The following is a 17,751-nucleotide window of genomic DNA, read 5'->3' as shown; positions in this document are numbered from 1 at the left end:
TCAAATACCTTTCGTTCTCCAGTAGGCCCCTGAGGCATTTGTCCAGTCTCTAGCTCTCCTGTGGGATACATCATATTCTCACCATTGCACAATTTTAAGAAGCTTCACATATCACGGGTATTTTACTTGAGGCTTAGAGGACTTTATGTTTATATGAGGGAGCCAAGGGGTTAAAAGTGCATTAAGTGGACCGTCTCAGAAATTGCAAAAATGTGACCTCTTTGCCTGTGTATTCCATTAATAATAATCATTAGACAGAAGGATCAGTGATGTGTTTGTTGCATCAAATGCACTTCATCTGTCTTCTGCAGAGTTATTGGCAAAAACATGTGGCTGCAGCAGGAACACCAGCAGTCATACTTCAGACACTCAGTGCTTATGCAACAGTCATAGTCCATGTTGTTGTTTGTAATCTGTGATGTGTCACATGAAAAAATGTGTGCACATATCTGAAGTTTAAATATTGTAAATGCATGTCTGCATACCAGCATTTAGCAAAGCATGTACAGCATTGTTTTATGGATATTTTGTTATACATATGTTTGAGTTATTAATTCCTCCAAAACTTTTACATTAAATGTTTCTGGTCATTGACTCATTTCATCGATCTGGTACAATATCCAGACTAAACCGGCACTAAGAGTTATTTGTAATTATTATTTGGTCAATCTTTGGTGCAAATTACTTCAACTACACGCAGAGTAGGGTCTTGAGTACAGAGAAGCTGTGTGGACAAATAGCTTTTCACTCTTCAGGAGTGATTGCTGGTTTGTTTTGACTGGCCCTTGGTTTGGTTTACATGAACTGCTGCACGGGTGTTAATATATGGCATGTCTATTGACGTAGTGTTCCAAACTGTGTTATTCACTTATACACTGTTGTTAGTCATAGTAAAATGTCATAGCAGCAAGGTTTAGTATATGGCTTGGCTCGTTGAAGAATCATAATAACTGTTTGTTAATGCTGGTAGTCAGTTTTATCAAATGTAGCATGTCAACAAACGCTGGCGGCTTGTGACCGAATATCACACCGATTTTGCGGTAAATTTGTGACCAGGGGTGCTTGGCACAGGGGCCGGATTAGGAGGATCAGTGGGTGTGTGTGTGAAGGGCTGGCATCAGTCGAAACAGGAACTTTCTTGCCTTTTTAAAATCAACATGCCTCCTGGCAGTTAAATGCAGAAGATTGGCCAGCCACAAAAATACCAAATGGCTGCAAGCATGAGAGAATCCACATGCTCCACAAATATTACTTTTTGAATTGAAATAAGTATTTTTCTAAATGACTTGAGCAATGTATTTCACTGCTTTGAAATTGTAATCATCATTCACTTTTCATTCGTTAAGAACACCAGCCCACAGGCTAAAGTGCAGCGCAAAGTGTTATATGGCTGCTTTATTTATTTAAAGTGGAAGCACACAACTTTTCAACTTCCCCCCCTAGCGTTTCCAAGTGGTTCTAGACAACACAGGACATACAGCATTTTGTTTTCCACGGTTACTTTGGTTGTTACATCTTCTGGAATTTCCGCTGCAAGTGAGAGTACCAAAGAACTACATCGATACTGTTTGGCAACTGGGGATAGCTGATGATAGCTTCTGGGTAAAACAAAAGTGCCATCAATTTCCTGTTTTAGTTGCACAATGGTTGCACCTTCTTTGTGCCGTGAAACAAGCCTTCATTATCCCAGGAGATCGAAAGCTGTTGGCAGATAGAGTTGCATAGTGAAAGCCAGGCTTGTAGGGAGCCAATCGAAATGCAGATGGTGTCATTATTCTGTAGCCATTACATTGTGCAATCATCAATTACTTCATAATGAAAAGTTAAAAGTACAGTTTGTAGTATTTGGTGGCATCTAGCGGTGTTGTTGCAGATTGCAATCAATTGAAAACACCTTCGCTCACTCCTCCCTTTCCAAGACCTGAGCTGCCAAGTGCAGAACCACCTCGCTCAGCGGGCTTCCTTACCATAATAACATTACTTTAGGAGCAACGGGAGTCAGATGGCGGCTGGTGGTACCGCAGCTTTTCATGGCCACCAAGTAAGATTGATACATTTGACTTAGACACAGAAGAATGATGAATCATTTTCAAACCAAGGATACTGTTGTTTCGATGATCAAAGAGACAACCTTTGTCTTTTTACTCTATAATTTAAGGTAATTACTCCCAAATCTCCTCTACACAACTCTCTGAGGTGCTGGATCACTGATTAACTCTGAAGGGTCTATTTCTCAGAACAGAGGAGTGTGAGCCAGACAGTTGTTGACAGTTCCCAGATGTGAATGTGTGTTGCCTGGGCTGCATTAAAAGAGAATGTATGCTTATGGAACCATTTAGAGAAATAATTCATTCAACATAATTCAGTATACAGCTTCACTGGAAGGTGTTTAATGGAGTTTACAAACACTGCAGACGTGACCGAGGAAAGAACACCATGGTGCTTTCAGAAAAATGTTACGAATTTTGAAATGCTCCATCATAACATCTGTCCAAAAGCTTTTTTCTATGATACTCACAATGCTGTTACCCCAGACAGTGGTCAGTGAGTGGGGCTTGTATGAGATCTATCCTTACACAAGTGGAGCCGCTACAGACATGCCTGCGGCTGATGAATGAAACCGATCATCTAACCTGACAGGAAATGCTTATATAACCTTATGATATTATGTAACTTGCTCACAATTCAATCTGTTACAGGAGGTCCATCTTAATTTTTAGTTTGCAGATTGTTGGAAGATTTGGAGCATCAGGACTTATCGTCCAGCCAAGACCAACTTGCGCCAGGGATGGTCGGGACTTTACCTTCTTAATCTTTCCTTGCAATCAGCTTTGTTTGATAGCTCAAAGCTCTTGCTCCTCGTCTCACAAACATTCTTTAGATACCTTTCGAGGGAGGATTTTTAAAGGTAGATGGACAGTGTTTTTTGACAGCATGACCTTTTAGATCTTGGCTTGTTTTAGCAGAGCAGGTATTGCCATTTTTTTCAGGTCAATAAGAACAGTACAAATTCAGTGGAATCAAGATCCCCACCGTGTCCCCAAATCTCAAATGCTACTCATGCACCTGGAGCTTTTCACCACAATTTATTTTTCAATGTCATGCTTTGGGCATTAAGTGGCTTGCCCCCAGTGCAAAATCAAACCGTGCACATCCTTCCCTCCTCCTATATGGCCACTTCAGTCCAATTTGTTAGGTAGTCAAGCTTAGTGACACTATGCTCATCCTGCATAGTGTGTTTAACTGGGTGCACACATGTGTCTCTGTGCTGCATGCTCAGGATGATGCCATTTTCACTGTATGTTTGTATGTCAGTCTTTGTCTATGCAGCGTGTGTTTTACTTAACTTTCGTGTTGACTGTGTTGTGAGAACTAGGGGTTAAGTTTCTAGAAATCGCACAACTTGTTTGTGTGTGCCCGCATGCGTGGTTGGAGATGCTCTGACGAGACAGATGTTCTCCAGCAGCTATATTCTGCTTAAACCCTCTCTTAAGCAAACTCCTAAATCAGCCTGTAAATGAGCTGAGAGACAGGTGTTTACATCGTATGCTCACAGCATGCATTAAAGCAGAATATGGGAAAGAGGAGAGGGAGGATAAGAAGAAGAGAAGTGGAGAGGAGAGGAGGGATGAGGAGGGTACAATAGCCTTCTGTCCAGAAACGTTCCATCAGCCATTCCACAGGACGTCTCCTTGTCTTTAAAAGGGATTAGCTTAGTCCTAGTGCTGACCATGTGTCAGATTTATCAATAAGTGTGTCATTATCATGTGTGGATCACCACATGTGGAGGAATGGCCTCACACCCGCCGAACACACGGCTTTTGTCCTTTTGCAGACTAAAAGAAAAAGTGCATAAATACAGTGACTTATCTGATATAACTAGGAAAATAAAACGCGAAACCTTCACTGTTCCCACAAGTCAAGACGAATGAAAGGTGCTCGCACATGTGTTGTTCAGATCAACCTCTTGCCACTGAGCCAGTGTAAACAGTATAATTCTGGGTGCCTGGCAGCTGGTGTCAAAGTGAATGGGACATGGGGCGAGAAAAATCTGATAACATTCTTTGGAGAAAAGGGAACTCGTGAGCTTATTAGATAAACTTGTTGGCAGCCAAGACTGACCTGTGTTTAGTTGTGGTTGTTCAACTGCTCTAGGCACAGCAATTAAGAGTGGGTTGTGAACTTTTCACTTTACCCTGCAAAAACAGGGCCGGCTCGAACGACGCTGCTGCCTTCAAAGCACAGGGCAGACGGTCAGAAACAGACGAGGGTTGTTGGCCGTCTCTCAGGGGTCAAGCGTGAGGAAGTCAAGGGTCGGATTCTAGCTGAGACATTGCTAACGAGTCCATTCATTAAGCATTAAGTATAGCACAGCTGTGCTAAACATGGTTAACCTCATGTCGTTGTTCACATGTCTAAAAGTATGTCAACTCCTACAGCTGTGAAGTACCACTCCCTGCTCCTCCTCACGTTTTGGCTTTCTCTGAGCTGAAAGGAGCCATATAAGGTGTAGATGAAAGCCTTTGATGTGTGAGTGGATGGATGTGTGCATGTGTGTGTGATAACACAATTAAAATACACTTTATAAAGCTTGGCCGGATCTCAGTCTGACACTGTGATTGAATATGTCTCCTATGATAGTGGTCTAAAGTAAATTGTCTATTGTTTTCCTACTTTTATATTGTTGTGTTTGGGTATTGTTTATAGGTATCATTTGTGCCATGTTGGTTTTTCCCTCAGCTAAGTGCCCTATTGAGACACAATTTGGTGATGGCTGTGCTCACTGTCATTGTCCTCTTATAATGCATTCTCCATAAAAATGGGACAAAGCTGATGAATGTTCATTTTTGCTGCTGGACAATTGGCCTCCCCAGATAATTTCTGAATAGAGACTGTAATAGTTTTCAAATCAGTCTTTGTTGTATCAGCATTAGCTTCTGCTGTGATAGAATATGTTATAGTAAAGAATGACTAATGGTGAAAGACGTATTCAGATCCTTTATTAAGTAAAAGAAGCAATACAGCAATGTAATAATACTCCATTACAAGTTCTGCTTTCAAAATGTTACGTAAAGAAAAGTATGTTAGAATTATCAGCAAATCCATCGGTATTATATTATTATATAATATGATATTTGACTATCATCACTGATGCATAAATGTGCATTTAAAGAGCAACTTAATACCTGCGCTAAAAAGCAGTGGTAGTGTGTATATCTAACCACAGTTAGCGTTACCAATGGGTGTAATAGTGTGCTCTATTGCACTTGTAATCGCATCTAACAATGACATCACTGTGCACTGACACACCCTGGAGTACACCTCTACATCACTGCAGCAAGATAAGAATTACGTTAAACCCCTGGAAGTCAGCAAAAACCAGAGTTTGAGCTGCTGTTGAGTTGCTCTTTAATCTTGAAGCCATTTTATTTACTTGAAAATGTAAACTTTATTAGAATCAACATATAAAACAGGTACATGCATGAAATTTGACCTCTGCATTTAACCCATCCTGAAAATGTAGGAGCAGTCGGCTGCTGTAAAGCACCCAGGGAGTAATCAATGTCTTTCTCAAGGGCACTTCGACATGCAGACAGGAGGAGCAGGGGATTGAACCTGGTGGTTAAACGACGACCATGTGCTTTTTCTGGGCACATATACTGATAAAGTTGTTATTGCAAGTCCAATAAAAATTCCTGAATCCTTGTGGTTCCATCTTGTTCTCCAGTGTAACATATCTGGCTCTTTAGCTGCTAAATGCTCCACTATGTTCACCAGCTAGTCACTAACTCTGTCCGTCGGTGGTTTGGCGCTGGGCAGGAATAGTACAGTGGGTTTGTTAGAGCTATAGCAGCTTTTTGCCAATGGGAGCGGTGAGACTGAACCAAAACAATAAAGCAAAAACATTGAGCTTAAGGTGCCAAAACACTGTTGAAGGAAAATGTAGAGTGAAGTTATATTTCTTTGTGGGTTTGTTTCTATGGTCAACATCTTTTAGTAATAAGTGCAACTTAAAGTACAAATACCTCAGAATTATCCAAAATTAATTAAAGTATTTGAGTAAATACACCAGTTTCCACCACTGAGAGAGTGAGACCTGTTCGTCTTTACGTAGATAGTTTGACTTCCATTTCGGTAGAATTAACAACTCAAGTGATGCCAATGTCACCTTTAAACACATTATGTTCACACACGAGCTGCTGACATAGTTTACACACCTGCTCTTCACACCTGCCGCCAAGAAGCTGCACACAGCCACTATCAGATCCAGCCATTAATTAGCATCGACTCACATTAGCCACAGCAGCAGTGATGTTTATTTCTCCTTTGTCTTTCTCCCCGTCACCCCACAGTCATCCGGCACCACTGTCATGGTGGACATAGCAGTGATGGGAGAAGCCCACGGACTAATCACAGACCTGCTGGCTGACCCCTCTCTGCCCCCCAACACCTGCACCTCACTGCGGGCCGTCAGCAACCTGCTAACCACCCAGCTCACCTTCCAGTCGCTGCACCGGCCGCGCCCCGCTCCACTGCTTAACCCCGGCGATGCCTACACATTATCCGACTCAGAGGAGGGGCCAGAGAAAGGGGAGAAGACGTCCATCCATAAGGTAAAGACATAAATGAAGATCATGTGTCATGATTTTTTTAAGATATGCAGTAACAGGAAGTCTAGATGAAAGTGAGGATATTTCATCCACATACCAATAGTCATAATTGTTAATCAAAGGTCGTAATAAAACTTTTTTTTTGTGAAACGGCAGAAATAATGGAAATGCTGTTCCCTTTATTAGGGCCAAATGATTTATACACCACACTATGCTCCACACACATGTTCATCTTTTAGCCCATGTTTCAGCTAATGAGTGCTTCCTGCTCTCAGAGCTTTTAGCATCAAATGAAGGAGCGTATTTTCATAGAGTTGAGTGAAGAAAAATAGAGCGTGTCTACTGCTCCGAGCGCTGTTCTCCCTTTCATAGCTACAGCTGTGTCAACATGATAGATTTGCAGAGCCAGACAGTGTGTATGTGTGTGTGTGTGTGTGTGTGTGTGTGTGTGTGTGTGTGTGTAGTCGAGAAAAGGGAGAGGCAACATGAAGGTGAACGCATCTCTCAAAAGGTTACAAAGAGGGACGTCTATGTGTCAACAAAGCTGGACACCTCACCACAATTACGGATCCAGTTATTAATCTGAGGAACCTATCCCGGCTGTCTTGGAAGCTGGCGTGTGGTCGATGGCTGCCATGCCATCAAGCCAGTAATTTGGCTGACAGGTGTTTTCTTTTTTTACGTCGTCTAAAATTTGTAAAAGTAGCTAAGACAAACTGTGCATGTGGAGCGGCCGGTGAGGCTGCCCTCATTAAGACTCTGCTCCCCAGAGATGACGTGCAGCCTCTGACTGCCCGGGAGGAGAATAGCAGGAGGAGTGAAGGTGGTTAATGCAGGAGTGGAAAGCCCTGCGCTTGCTTTTCTGCCTCTTGGCTAAGAGTTTGATGTCCATCGTGGTGCATACTGATGCCTTTCAAGCACTTTTCCAAAACCCATTTTCTGTCCGACAGCATGTTCTCTGTGCTGCAAAAAAGGAGAAGCACATAACTGTACATGAATAAATTCAGAACTGATTATGAAATATTTGAAGTTTCATCAATCTTGCTTTTTTTACTAAACAATTATAGGGATAAGTTCAGTTATAGACCTCATTCAACACTGACTTTTTTTGTGAGGATGGCCTAGTTTTTGCCATGCTGCTGCCGATGGTGATGCGTGTGTTTCTGTGATGTGTTGTTTTGCTTTTGGTGTGCGTCTGAAGGGCATTCATTAAAGAATGAAACTACGGTGCTGCAAAATCATACCGAGGAACCATTATTCCTCTTTCAAAATCAGGATTTAAACGCATATTTTTATATACGTATAGTATAGTCTTAGTATACACTGTACTGTGCAGAACATGTGTGTAATACGTTTCTCTAATCGTAACAGCATCATACACAGGATGTTTTGGGGACAACCCTGGTATGTAATTTTAAATGAACTTTTGCTTGCACAAGTGTGTCAGTGCTGTCTGTGTGTGTACATATAGTATACACTAATTGGCCATTGTTCTGTTGTAAGTGTGTGTGTGTGTGTGTGTGTGTGTTTTCTATGCATTTGCCTTCAGAAATTGGTTAATCTGCAACTGAAATCAGCACATGCTAAAATCTGGCAATTTTATTGGTCTTAAATTAAGGTTATGGTAAAGCCTCAAGAGAAAGCCAGTGAAATGTCCACTAAAGCGGTTAAACCGACGGCGTGTTTGAGTGTGTGTGCTCGCACTCAGTAAATGACGCCTTGCTGTGAATGGGCTCATTCAGGATTCTGAGGCGATCTTTACTAGGTCACCCTGCAGAAGACTGAGAGAGAGAGAGCCTGCCATGTTTAGCGCTGCTGTGCCAAGCTGCTGCATAGCACCGAACAGATGGAGGCACCACAAGGGCACAGACCACTGGGAATCCCAGAGAAAGAGCAAAGATGAGACAGATTAAAGAAAGAGACTGAGAGAACGAGACAAAAGAGACTTACGGAGAGAATAAGAAGCAGAGAGGCAGAATCCCTGTGATGAAATATATCTATGCAATGCAATACTGACATTGTATCTAACAATGTACCTTGAGAGGCATTGTTACAGCTGCCAGCCAATATCTTCCCGTCAGTGATTACTGTGTTGATTCTGTTTTGGTGCCAGATGAAATATTTTTCCTTGTTCTATCAGCTGCATCATTTGTTTTATCTTCATCTATGATCAAGTTGACTGCAGACGAAGCAATCGAGCATTACCCTTATCTCCCAGGTGGGAGTACTTTAGGAGCCATGTTTTTTTCATTCCTGTAGTTAGGTATGAATAGGAGGATTTTATTCATTTTTAGAAAAAGGAACATTCTCCTGTGTGTGTGCAGCGTCTGAGGCGAAGTCTCCACCCTGGTCTTCTGAGGAGGATCTCTTCCACGTGGACCACCACCACCTCCGCCACAGGCCTGCCCACCATTGAGCCTGGGCCCGTCCGAAGGGACCGCAGCGCCAGCATCAAACCCTACCATGAAGCACTCACCTGCAGGTACCTGAGCTACAGCTGAACAACTGATGTTTCATTCTTCTCTCAGCATCCTATCCTCAGAAACTTACTTTTACTTGTGCTCCAGTTGCTCCCCAGAGGGAGCTACATGGAAAAAAAGAAAAAACTATTTTGTATTTCAGTACACTAATTAGGTCCTGCTGTGCAACATTCTACCATAGTTATACATAACTATGGTGCAATTGCTTTAAGGAGGACTCCTACAATGGCTAGCACAGTATGACACATCACTCTCAGGGTTTAGAGGTTTATTCCCAGCAGTGTGGTTGTAGTTATACCAAAGACAGCTTGAGTGAACAGTAATGGCGCAGCAGTTCGGAAGAGGATGTGTGTGCATGGGAGCCAGAATGGAAATATGCCCCACAGGCGAACGCATTAACCTGAATAACTAAGACACACAAAAACTCTCTGCACGCTGTGCTGAAGACAGCACGAGACTCCGGCAAGTATCATGGTTCAGAAGTAGATGTGTATGCATGTGATATCATTTTTATTTAGTTTTATTTTTTATATATACTTGTAATGCAATAAAATCATAAATCAGTACAACCACAAAATGTCACGTAGATTTACATATATTTGCAATTTATATTATGATATATCAATAATGCCCTACAACAATATACATAGTTGACTGACGTTTATTTTGCTCATGCTCAGGATCATAGTGTATTATTGTAGATCATAGTGTATAATTCCCATAGTTGTAATACATTATAATCACTTGTGTAATGCATTATAATGTGATTAGCAGTTACTCTAAGTGGTGACTGTGTTTTCAAGTAAAGTAAAAATGTATTTGAATATATATATATATATATATATAAATGTTGGGGGGCGTTGGATAGCATGTGTGTAAGTACTGATGAGCGTTTGTGTGCATTCATGGGTTTGTGTGTGCATGAAAGCATGTATTTTTGTGCTGGGCTTTATGCTCGGCTGCATTTTGTTTTGCGTAAGCTGCTGAGAAAATGTGGCCTGCTTGTTCCATTGTGTTCAGACCGGACTAATACAGATACAGTGAATCAGTAGAGATGCCAAGACACGACAGACCCATGTTGTAACAAATAACAACAAATAATAATTTCATATTTTGTTAGAAAATCGCATTGATGCATTGAAACTAGAATAAACACAATGTATTAGAGTAGTTATGATTATTAAGTAAAACATTTCAGCATCATTTACTGTGATCAGTGCAGAGATTGCATTCCTTACAATTACTTTGTGATTACTGTGACGTTATGTTTGGATTATCTTAGAACAGCTCATGTTTTTTATGAATTTCAAAAGGGGCAGAACATTGGCGATTCAACTTGAAAATGTTCAGCTGTGCATGATCGTGTGTACTTGAATATGAGTTATCGTGCACACAATGTTTTTATGATGTGGATGCACAAGCAGTACCAGACAGCACATGCTCCCTGTCTCTAAAATATTAAGCATCTCTCAACAAGAAAGAGTCTCTTCGTTTTTCATCTACCGTATTCAGTTTCTCCCTTGTGAGTTAGTGTCGCAGGCATGAAAGTCCTCAGATGAAGATCAGCGTTAGTCTGTAAATACAGACGCTGCTGGGCGTCTCTGTGCTGCCAAGCAGCGCCACGGATGCTTGTCATGCGCCAAATACTGGGACAGTTAGTACATGGTGTAGGTTTGTGTATATGTGTGTACGTGTTGTTGTAGTTAGTTTGTTTGATTTTCAAATGTTGCAAAAGAACTTTTGTCAGATCTCTAAACTGAAGCTGGAGCTCAATTATTAACGGGAAAAGAACTTCAGAAAGCCACGTCTGATGCCTGACTCAAAGACACGCTGAACAGCCTGCTTGGTTTCAAACAACACAGTTTCAACCGATGATAGCCTTTGTGTTGTTCGGTTGCATTTGTTTGGAAGTGTATGTGCAGACATACAGAACAACAGTTGATGTATCTCGTTTCTCGCTTACTGTATTTTAGGCTAGTATTAAGACATATTTAATTCTAATAAATGAAGATTTATGCATAATAAAACCTGTCAATTTCAGACTGAATATATCTCACTAGATAAGGAGGATATTGGCTCAATGTACTATTAACTATAGTTTGTATAGCTTACATGCTATTGCTCAGTTTATGATCCTTACCTGACCCTCAAGTAGTGTTGGATTCAAATATTAGGTGCAGTTATATTTCTGGCTTTTCACCTTATTGGCAGTACAGTGCTTACATACAGTAGAAGGTCCTCTTTCTAAATGTTCCCTGCAAACTTAGTACATTCTTTGCTGACCACTAAGAAAGCACATTACTTGCAGATTCTGGGGGTTCAGGTGAGATTATTTAACATCTCTCAACTCTGCAGACAGCTTCCCAGACACGTTTCTCTGTATTCAACTTACCAGAACGAATTCTTTGAATTGTAGAAATGCTTTAGAAAGAGCTCATGGTGACGTTTGACATCCTCATATTATTAAAAACTTATACTAATGATACAGCACTTTTACAAAGACTCACCTACTGACTCACTCTTAAGATCTGTGTTTTAAATCATTTATCAATATTTGTTACTGAACAATTAAATATAAAGTTAAAATATCTCAAGAAAACTTTCAACAAGGTTACAAACTTTTAAAATAGCTTCAGTCAGGGAGGAGTCTTCAATATACATTATGTATCTGTGGACAACATAACTGTCACATTGTGTATCTGCTGGTTGGTAAAAAGCTAGTGGTTTGGTTGTTTTTTTTATTCTCTCCTAAACAATCAATACATAACACACTTGTTAAAATATTTACACAACAAAAACGTGGGACATGGAGATGCAGAGGCAAACATTTAGAGAAAACATTAATTGCATATTACACATGCAAGGTGTCATGCATACAACTGAGACCTTAATGTTAAATTGCCATAATAGAATAGATTAATTAATAGAAAAACTGATAAAAAAAAGTCTACGTCTGTTGACTACAGTATATATTCAACCTTCAGCTCAAAATTCTATTGTTTACTGCGCTTAGTAAAAAAATGATCTGCACACTGTCTAGTCTTGTGACTTGAGCCCTCCAAAGAATTGCATCTGTCAGTGACCTGTTTGGGTCTGTTTGCACATTGACAGTGTGATACTTGAACAAGTTCTGTCAATGTAAGCACACTGAGCAGCTTCTGTACACAAAGCCCTGTCGCCTGGTCTTAAAGCTCAGCCCGGCCCAGCAGCAGGCCCCAGCTATGGCCACTTATGGTGGTGTGAGTATAAACAAACACCTGGGCCTCTCCCCAGTCACTGCAACCTCACAATTAACACACACACACACACACGCTTAGACACACTTTCACAGCTGCTTCTTTTGGCAGGGGTTATACAGACACAATTGGAGAGAACAGAGAGTCTCTGGTTTAGTTTACTGCAGCTGAGAGGGCTCTCTTCGGAGCAACACTTCATTTGCATTTTGTTTTAGGCATTTGGCTCTTTTCCAGATGCCTAAAATTAAAAAGAGATCTGGTTAAGGCTTCCGTGACGAACTTAAACAGGGCCAGTGCCTTCTGACAACCACTTGCCGTTTTTGGGGTTAAAACTGTGATGGTTCGATGAGCAATCGGCAACCTGCCAACACATCATCTCTTAAGTAGGCTTTAACACAACAATCACAAGTTTTGGGAAGTAGTAGGGAGTGTTTTCTGTAATTTATGTACTTTAAACTGTATTTGTTATGCTTTTTCGAGAGCTGGCCAAGACGCAGTAACATCTAAATTTATTCACAGATCAAACAAACCACCAATAATAATTTATGATATGTAATGAGTCCCATCAGAAGAGTGAGAGGCAGAAATGTTTGGGTGAAGGCGAGAGAGAACACATGGAGGGGAGAAAATGAGCACATGGCTTCAATTGCCTTCTCTCTGCTCCATCATCAAATCTGTACAATCTTAATTAGGACATTAGGCTTCTTTTTTTTTCTCCCTCCTTTTTCCATCATGTCAGCTTTCAGTGACGTACGTTGTTAAGATGGAATAACATCAACTTCAAAGCTACAATATCGGCTTTTTTTATCACACAGACCCGGTAAAAAGGGGGCGATTGAATACCTGCTATTTCCCTGAGCTCCGGCCACTGTGCTGTTATCTTCTTCACGTCATTTGGCTTGAGACGAGGTAGATTACTGGAAGCAGAAATAATGGCTGCTGTGTTTATCCTGGCTTGGACACTGTCCGTTTGGGCTGTGAACCAAAGGTAATCTGTCAACCTGCTGTGAGTGGTTGAGTATAAAATCTTGGAGTAAACTGCAGCGGATAGGGGAGCGGGCGGAGGCCAGTTGGAGCTTATTGCATGGCTCGAAACTATTCAGATAAGCAACATGGAAAATGCAGACAATGTTGCAATTCATACAGTATTTCCTATTGCAGGATAATTAACTCGATGAAGGTTTATTCTGGAGAATACCAAGGTGCTTTTGTATGAGAACAGGAGTCGTTTTCTACTTCAGAGAAAAACGTAACTGTCGACAATTCACATTGGCTGCATTAACATTTGTTAAAATTATGTTTGAGGCGAGAAAGCAACTTTGACCTTTGACCTTTGCATTATTAGTCTTGTGGATGCAGGTTGTTTCTTTGACCAAACAAACATATTTGCAGACAGCAGTTACAGTCTTCCCAAAGGTATCAGGCCAAAGAAATGATATTCTTTGAGACACGGTTGAAACGTAAACAAAGGATGAGTGCATTTTGTCTTGGTACTGTAGGTACATCTCACTGGGACAGTTAAAGTACTGTAACTACTCTTAAGAAGATTTTCTGTGATAAAAGCAGAGTCACTCGATACATGACTGACAGATTCCTCGAGTGGAGGCGGCCGGCTTTCTTATTTACATTCAGTGCCGAAGGCTCAATGTCAGTAGCTGAGGTTATTCTGCTGCATTAGCAGAATAGGAAGAGTGTCTGCCAGTTCTTCAACTTTCATTAAAAGTAAACCTTTTAAGCCAAGCCTGCCCAGACCCCCCTGACAATAATGTACTAACTGTTCGCCCGCCAAACTATCAAACTATTTTATATTCCACACCTGCTAGGCATTACAGTGGTCCAACCTGGCCATGCAAACACAACAGAACTGCCTTTGTTGGGGCCTCAGGGCCATTAGGCAGGGTGGGTACAGCTCAAAAGTGTTCAAGAAACAATTTATCAGAAGGAGATAGACACACTATGGGACTTTGTGCTCCCTGTGACACCATGCTCTAACGGCAGGCACTTCCTGCCCTGAAAAGGCAGGTTTTACAACATTTAGAGAGAGGTATTTTAATTGGAAACACCTACATGTACAGCTTGACAGTGGCCTCGGTGGAGAAACATGGAAAAGCTGTTGAGAGCAGCTCGGGAGGCAAGTGATTTGTCATAAAGCTCAAAGAGGGTGGGCTCAATTTCTTATGAGTCATTTATAACAGTGCCAGTACCAGCAACTGTTTCGAATTGGTTTGCTTGTTTAATCTCATTGTGTTAATGTGTGCATCCATTATGTTCATTAATGAGTATTCTTCTTGGAGCATCTGTACAACGTCTGTTTCATGTGGGGACAGCACAGTAGGAATCCCATTAAAAAATGTTTCTTGACAACTTCTGCCAACCGGTTAGATATCAAAGACAGATGTAGTGAATGGCGTTATTCCCAATTCTTTGGCGCAGCTACAGACAGCAAAGGCTTGCACATTTTGCTCTCTACAAACAAACACACATCTACAGTACCCGTCTGCATTTGTCCCCCAATGTGTTTTATTTTATTATTTTCTGTTTTTTTTGGTTTTTAATCATCTGTTCTGAATTTGATCTCATCCTACAAAAACTACATTACTTATTCTAGCATTTGATTTGCAGATGTTTTAATACACATTTGGATGCAATATGTCTTAGAAAAAGATACATTTGACCCAGCATTTATTTTTATTTTTTTACATTTAGCAGTTTTTCAGTGTGTAGTTTCATAGCATTGAGGTTGAAGATGTTTTTCTTTAAAGCTCATTCAAATTGATTCATTCTGACATATATATGCAGTAGTCTGAGATGCAACACAGCACCAGCTGCAAATACCCCAGAATTACAACAGGGAACGTCAAATATAACATTTCCCTTTAGTTCACTTTATCTCTAACCTGTTACACCCCTCTTGTCTACAGCTGTGGGAGACCATACATCAGACTGAGCCATGGGGAGGGTTCTATAGACAAGGGAGACAGGATACCACGGTCAGGTATGCTCTCAGTCTTCTTCCCTCCTATCACTACCACCACTACCACATATAATTTATCTCTTCTCAGACTGCCTGCACCCATTACAATGTGCTGATATAGGAGTCAAATATATACAGTAGATATGTTAAAATAAATAAAAAATCTATTTTCCAATCTGAACGGCTGCATAAAACCCTCAAAATCAAATTCCATCCCAAGTATTACTTTTGTTGTTACAGGAAAAATATAAATAATTCCAATGTATCTTGTGTCTGTTTATTTTAAAATGTTGGTGCTCCATACCTAACTGGACTAGCCTAGATGTTGTAATGTCAAATCAATATCATTTCAAGAAAATAATCATTTAAAGGTGACCATCAGATGTTGGTCTCAATCCCTTAGTCACAAGGCATCAGTTTGAAATCCAGCACTGAAAATGCAGATAAACCAGTTTTTCCGATGATACAAAATCAGACTTCAGTTTAAAGCACTTCTGCCATCGGACACACTATATGACATGTTTTGTGTCAGAGGCGTGGCAGCAGTCACTGAGACGTGTTGTGAACAAGAGCACCCAGCATCTCTGGGAGTTTGAGAATTGCAGAAAATAACCAGCTATAACAAAGTGGGATTATAGGAAGGGGATTTAACAGAGAAGTAAATTCAACATACTCCAAAAAGCCGGACGATATGCATCAGTTTATCAGTTTCCTGTAGGCCGCAGTGTGACATCTCTTTGTTTTTGTCTTTTACTAGCGGAGGACCAAGTGGTGGCGTCATCAGACTATGACAGCACCCACGAAGCCAACCACGGTGACAGCAGTGATGTAGCACACACAGAGGAGGACACAGAGGAAGGAAAAAACCCCGCCCAGAATGTCATCCTCCACCCACTAATACCTCCTGAGGTAAGGCGAGGCAGAACAACTGCTCTTACAATAGAACTCTGTTAATAAGGCGCAACAAACCTGCAATCGCACTCGTCATATCGGGACATTATTAACATTGTATCTATTTGTCTCAATGCTTTTCAGCACTTGTCACAGGACAAACCAATTCTGGCTCCAGAGCCGTTAGTTATGGAGGACTTAGAGCCTTTGATGAGTCAGCTAAATAATTGGAACTTCCCCATATTCAGTTTGATGGAGAAGACAAATGGGAAATGTGGACGGATCCTCAGTCAGGTGAGCACATCTGAGAACACCAACGATTAAGCTCAGAGGTCAGCCAGAGTGTCAATAAAACTATTGATTGTTTGCATAATGATGGAGAAATGTCCAGCAATAAAATGCTTGAAAGTAATAAAAACTGCTGAGTGACATTATGTTTGTTAGCATTGATAAATGGATGGACTAGCGTGTAATTGCAGAGATGATTATGCCCCTCTTAAATGTGATGTGATGATTATCCGAGCCTTGTGATGTTCACAGGCCCTCTTTCTGTCTTTCAGGTCTCCTACAGGCTCTTTGAAGACACTGGCCTGTTTGAGACCTTCAAGATCCCTGTAAATGAATTCATGAACTACTTCCATGCCCTTGAGAATGGTTACAGAGACATACCATGTAAGCTTGAACCACTCTCTCCTCCTGTTTTTGAGTTTGCTTCAGTTTTCTTATCGTCTTGTTTGCAGCTGTAACATTGAAACCAGCCACTAGAGGGAGATGTCATACCATCATATGACTGTTTGCAGCCTTTATGTTGTGACAAGAAACATAAGCAGCCGAACAGTGCGCCCTGGTGGGGAAGATCTGACAGACTTTTTTTTAAATGTATTTTCTGACCCAGATCACAACCGGGTCCACGCCACAGATGTGCTTCATGCGGTCTGGTACCTCACCACGCAGGCTGTGCCTGGTCTGCCCAGCCTCATTACTGACCACGGCTCTGCCAGTGACTCAGGTGTGTCCGTTAGTACATACATGCAGACATTTGCATGTCCTGGTGGGAGTGCTGGTGTGTATGTGAATCCATCACTCAATAAAAGTGTGTTAGAAGTTGTCACATTAAGAACATATGAGCTCTGCATACCTTTTTTGTCGAGTTTTCTAACTTTTAATAAGCCATGTATTATCATAAGGACTGTCTGTATGTAGGTCAGACCTTTTTATTTATTTTTTACCATCTGCCTGCAGCTTCACTGTGAGCCATCTCATTAATGTCGGAGCATCAAACCTGCAGGAGTGTGTGTGTTCTTATCCTACTCACAGTTTGTCCTATCTTACTCAGGCTTTTGGCACTTGCAGTTACGTACCAAACACTATTTGAAGTCTAGAACTCCATGAAATTGCAGGCAGATTAGAGTTCCCTCTCACCCATATTTCCATAACCTCATTTGTATGCCTTACTAGGGCCATCCCTTTGATCCACATATAAGTGGATTTGAATGTTGAAGTATGTGTTACTGTGTGTGTGTGTGTGTGTGTGTGTGTGTGTGTGTGTGTGTGTGTGT

At 41.1% G+C, this 17,751-nt stretch overlaps 1 protein-coding gene across 2 annotated transcripts in view; it reads left to right on the top strand.

Annotated features, from left to right (window-relative positions):
• The window catches only part of LOC116389436 (cGMP-inhibited 3',5'-cyclic phosphodiesterase A), a 98,136-nt gene that overhangs the window by 71,696 nt on the left and 8,689 nt on the right, over positions 1-17,751 (top strand). For both annotated transcript variants that reach the window (XM_031858129.1, XM_031858121.1), the window contains exons 3-9: positions 6,354-6,614; positions 8,936-9,093; positions 15,249-15,322; positions 16,059-16,210; positions 16,337-16,486; positions 16,753-16,864; positions 17,088-17,201. In XM_031858129.1, coding sequence (XP_031713989.1) covers positions 6,354-6,614; positions 8,936-9,093; positions 15,249-15,322; positions 16,059-16,210; positions 16,337-16,486; positions 16,753-16,864; positions 17,088-17,201 — 1,021 coding nt within the window. The remainder of the gene's footprint in view (positions 1-6,353; positions 6,615-8,935; positions 9,094-15,248; positions 15,323-16,058; positions 16,211-16,336; positions 16,487-16,752; positions 16,865-17,087; positions 17,202-17,751) is intronic.

This window comes from Anarrhichthys ocellatus, unplaced genomic scaffold (assembly GCF_004355925.1).
Source record: "Anarrhichthys ocellatus isolate YVR2014 unplaced genomic scaffold, GSC_Weel_1.0 scaffold2, whole genome shotgun sequence".
NCBI lineage: Eukaryota > Metazoa > Chordata > Actinopteri > Perciformes > Anarhichadidae > Anarrhichthys > Anarrhichthys ocellatus.
This window is presented reverse-complemented; position numbering and strand designations above follow the sequence as displayed.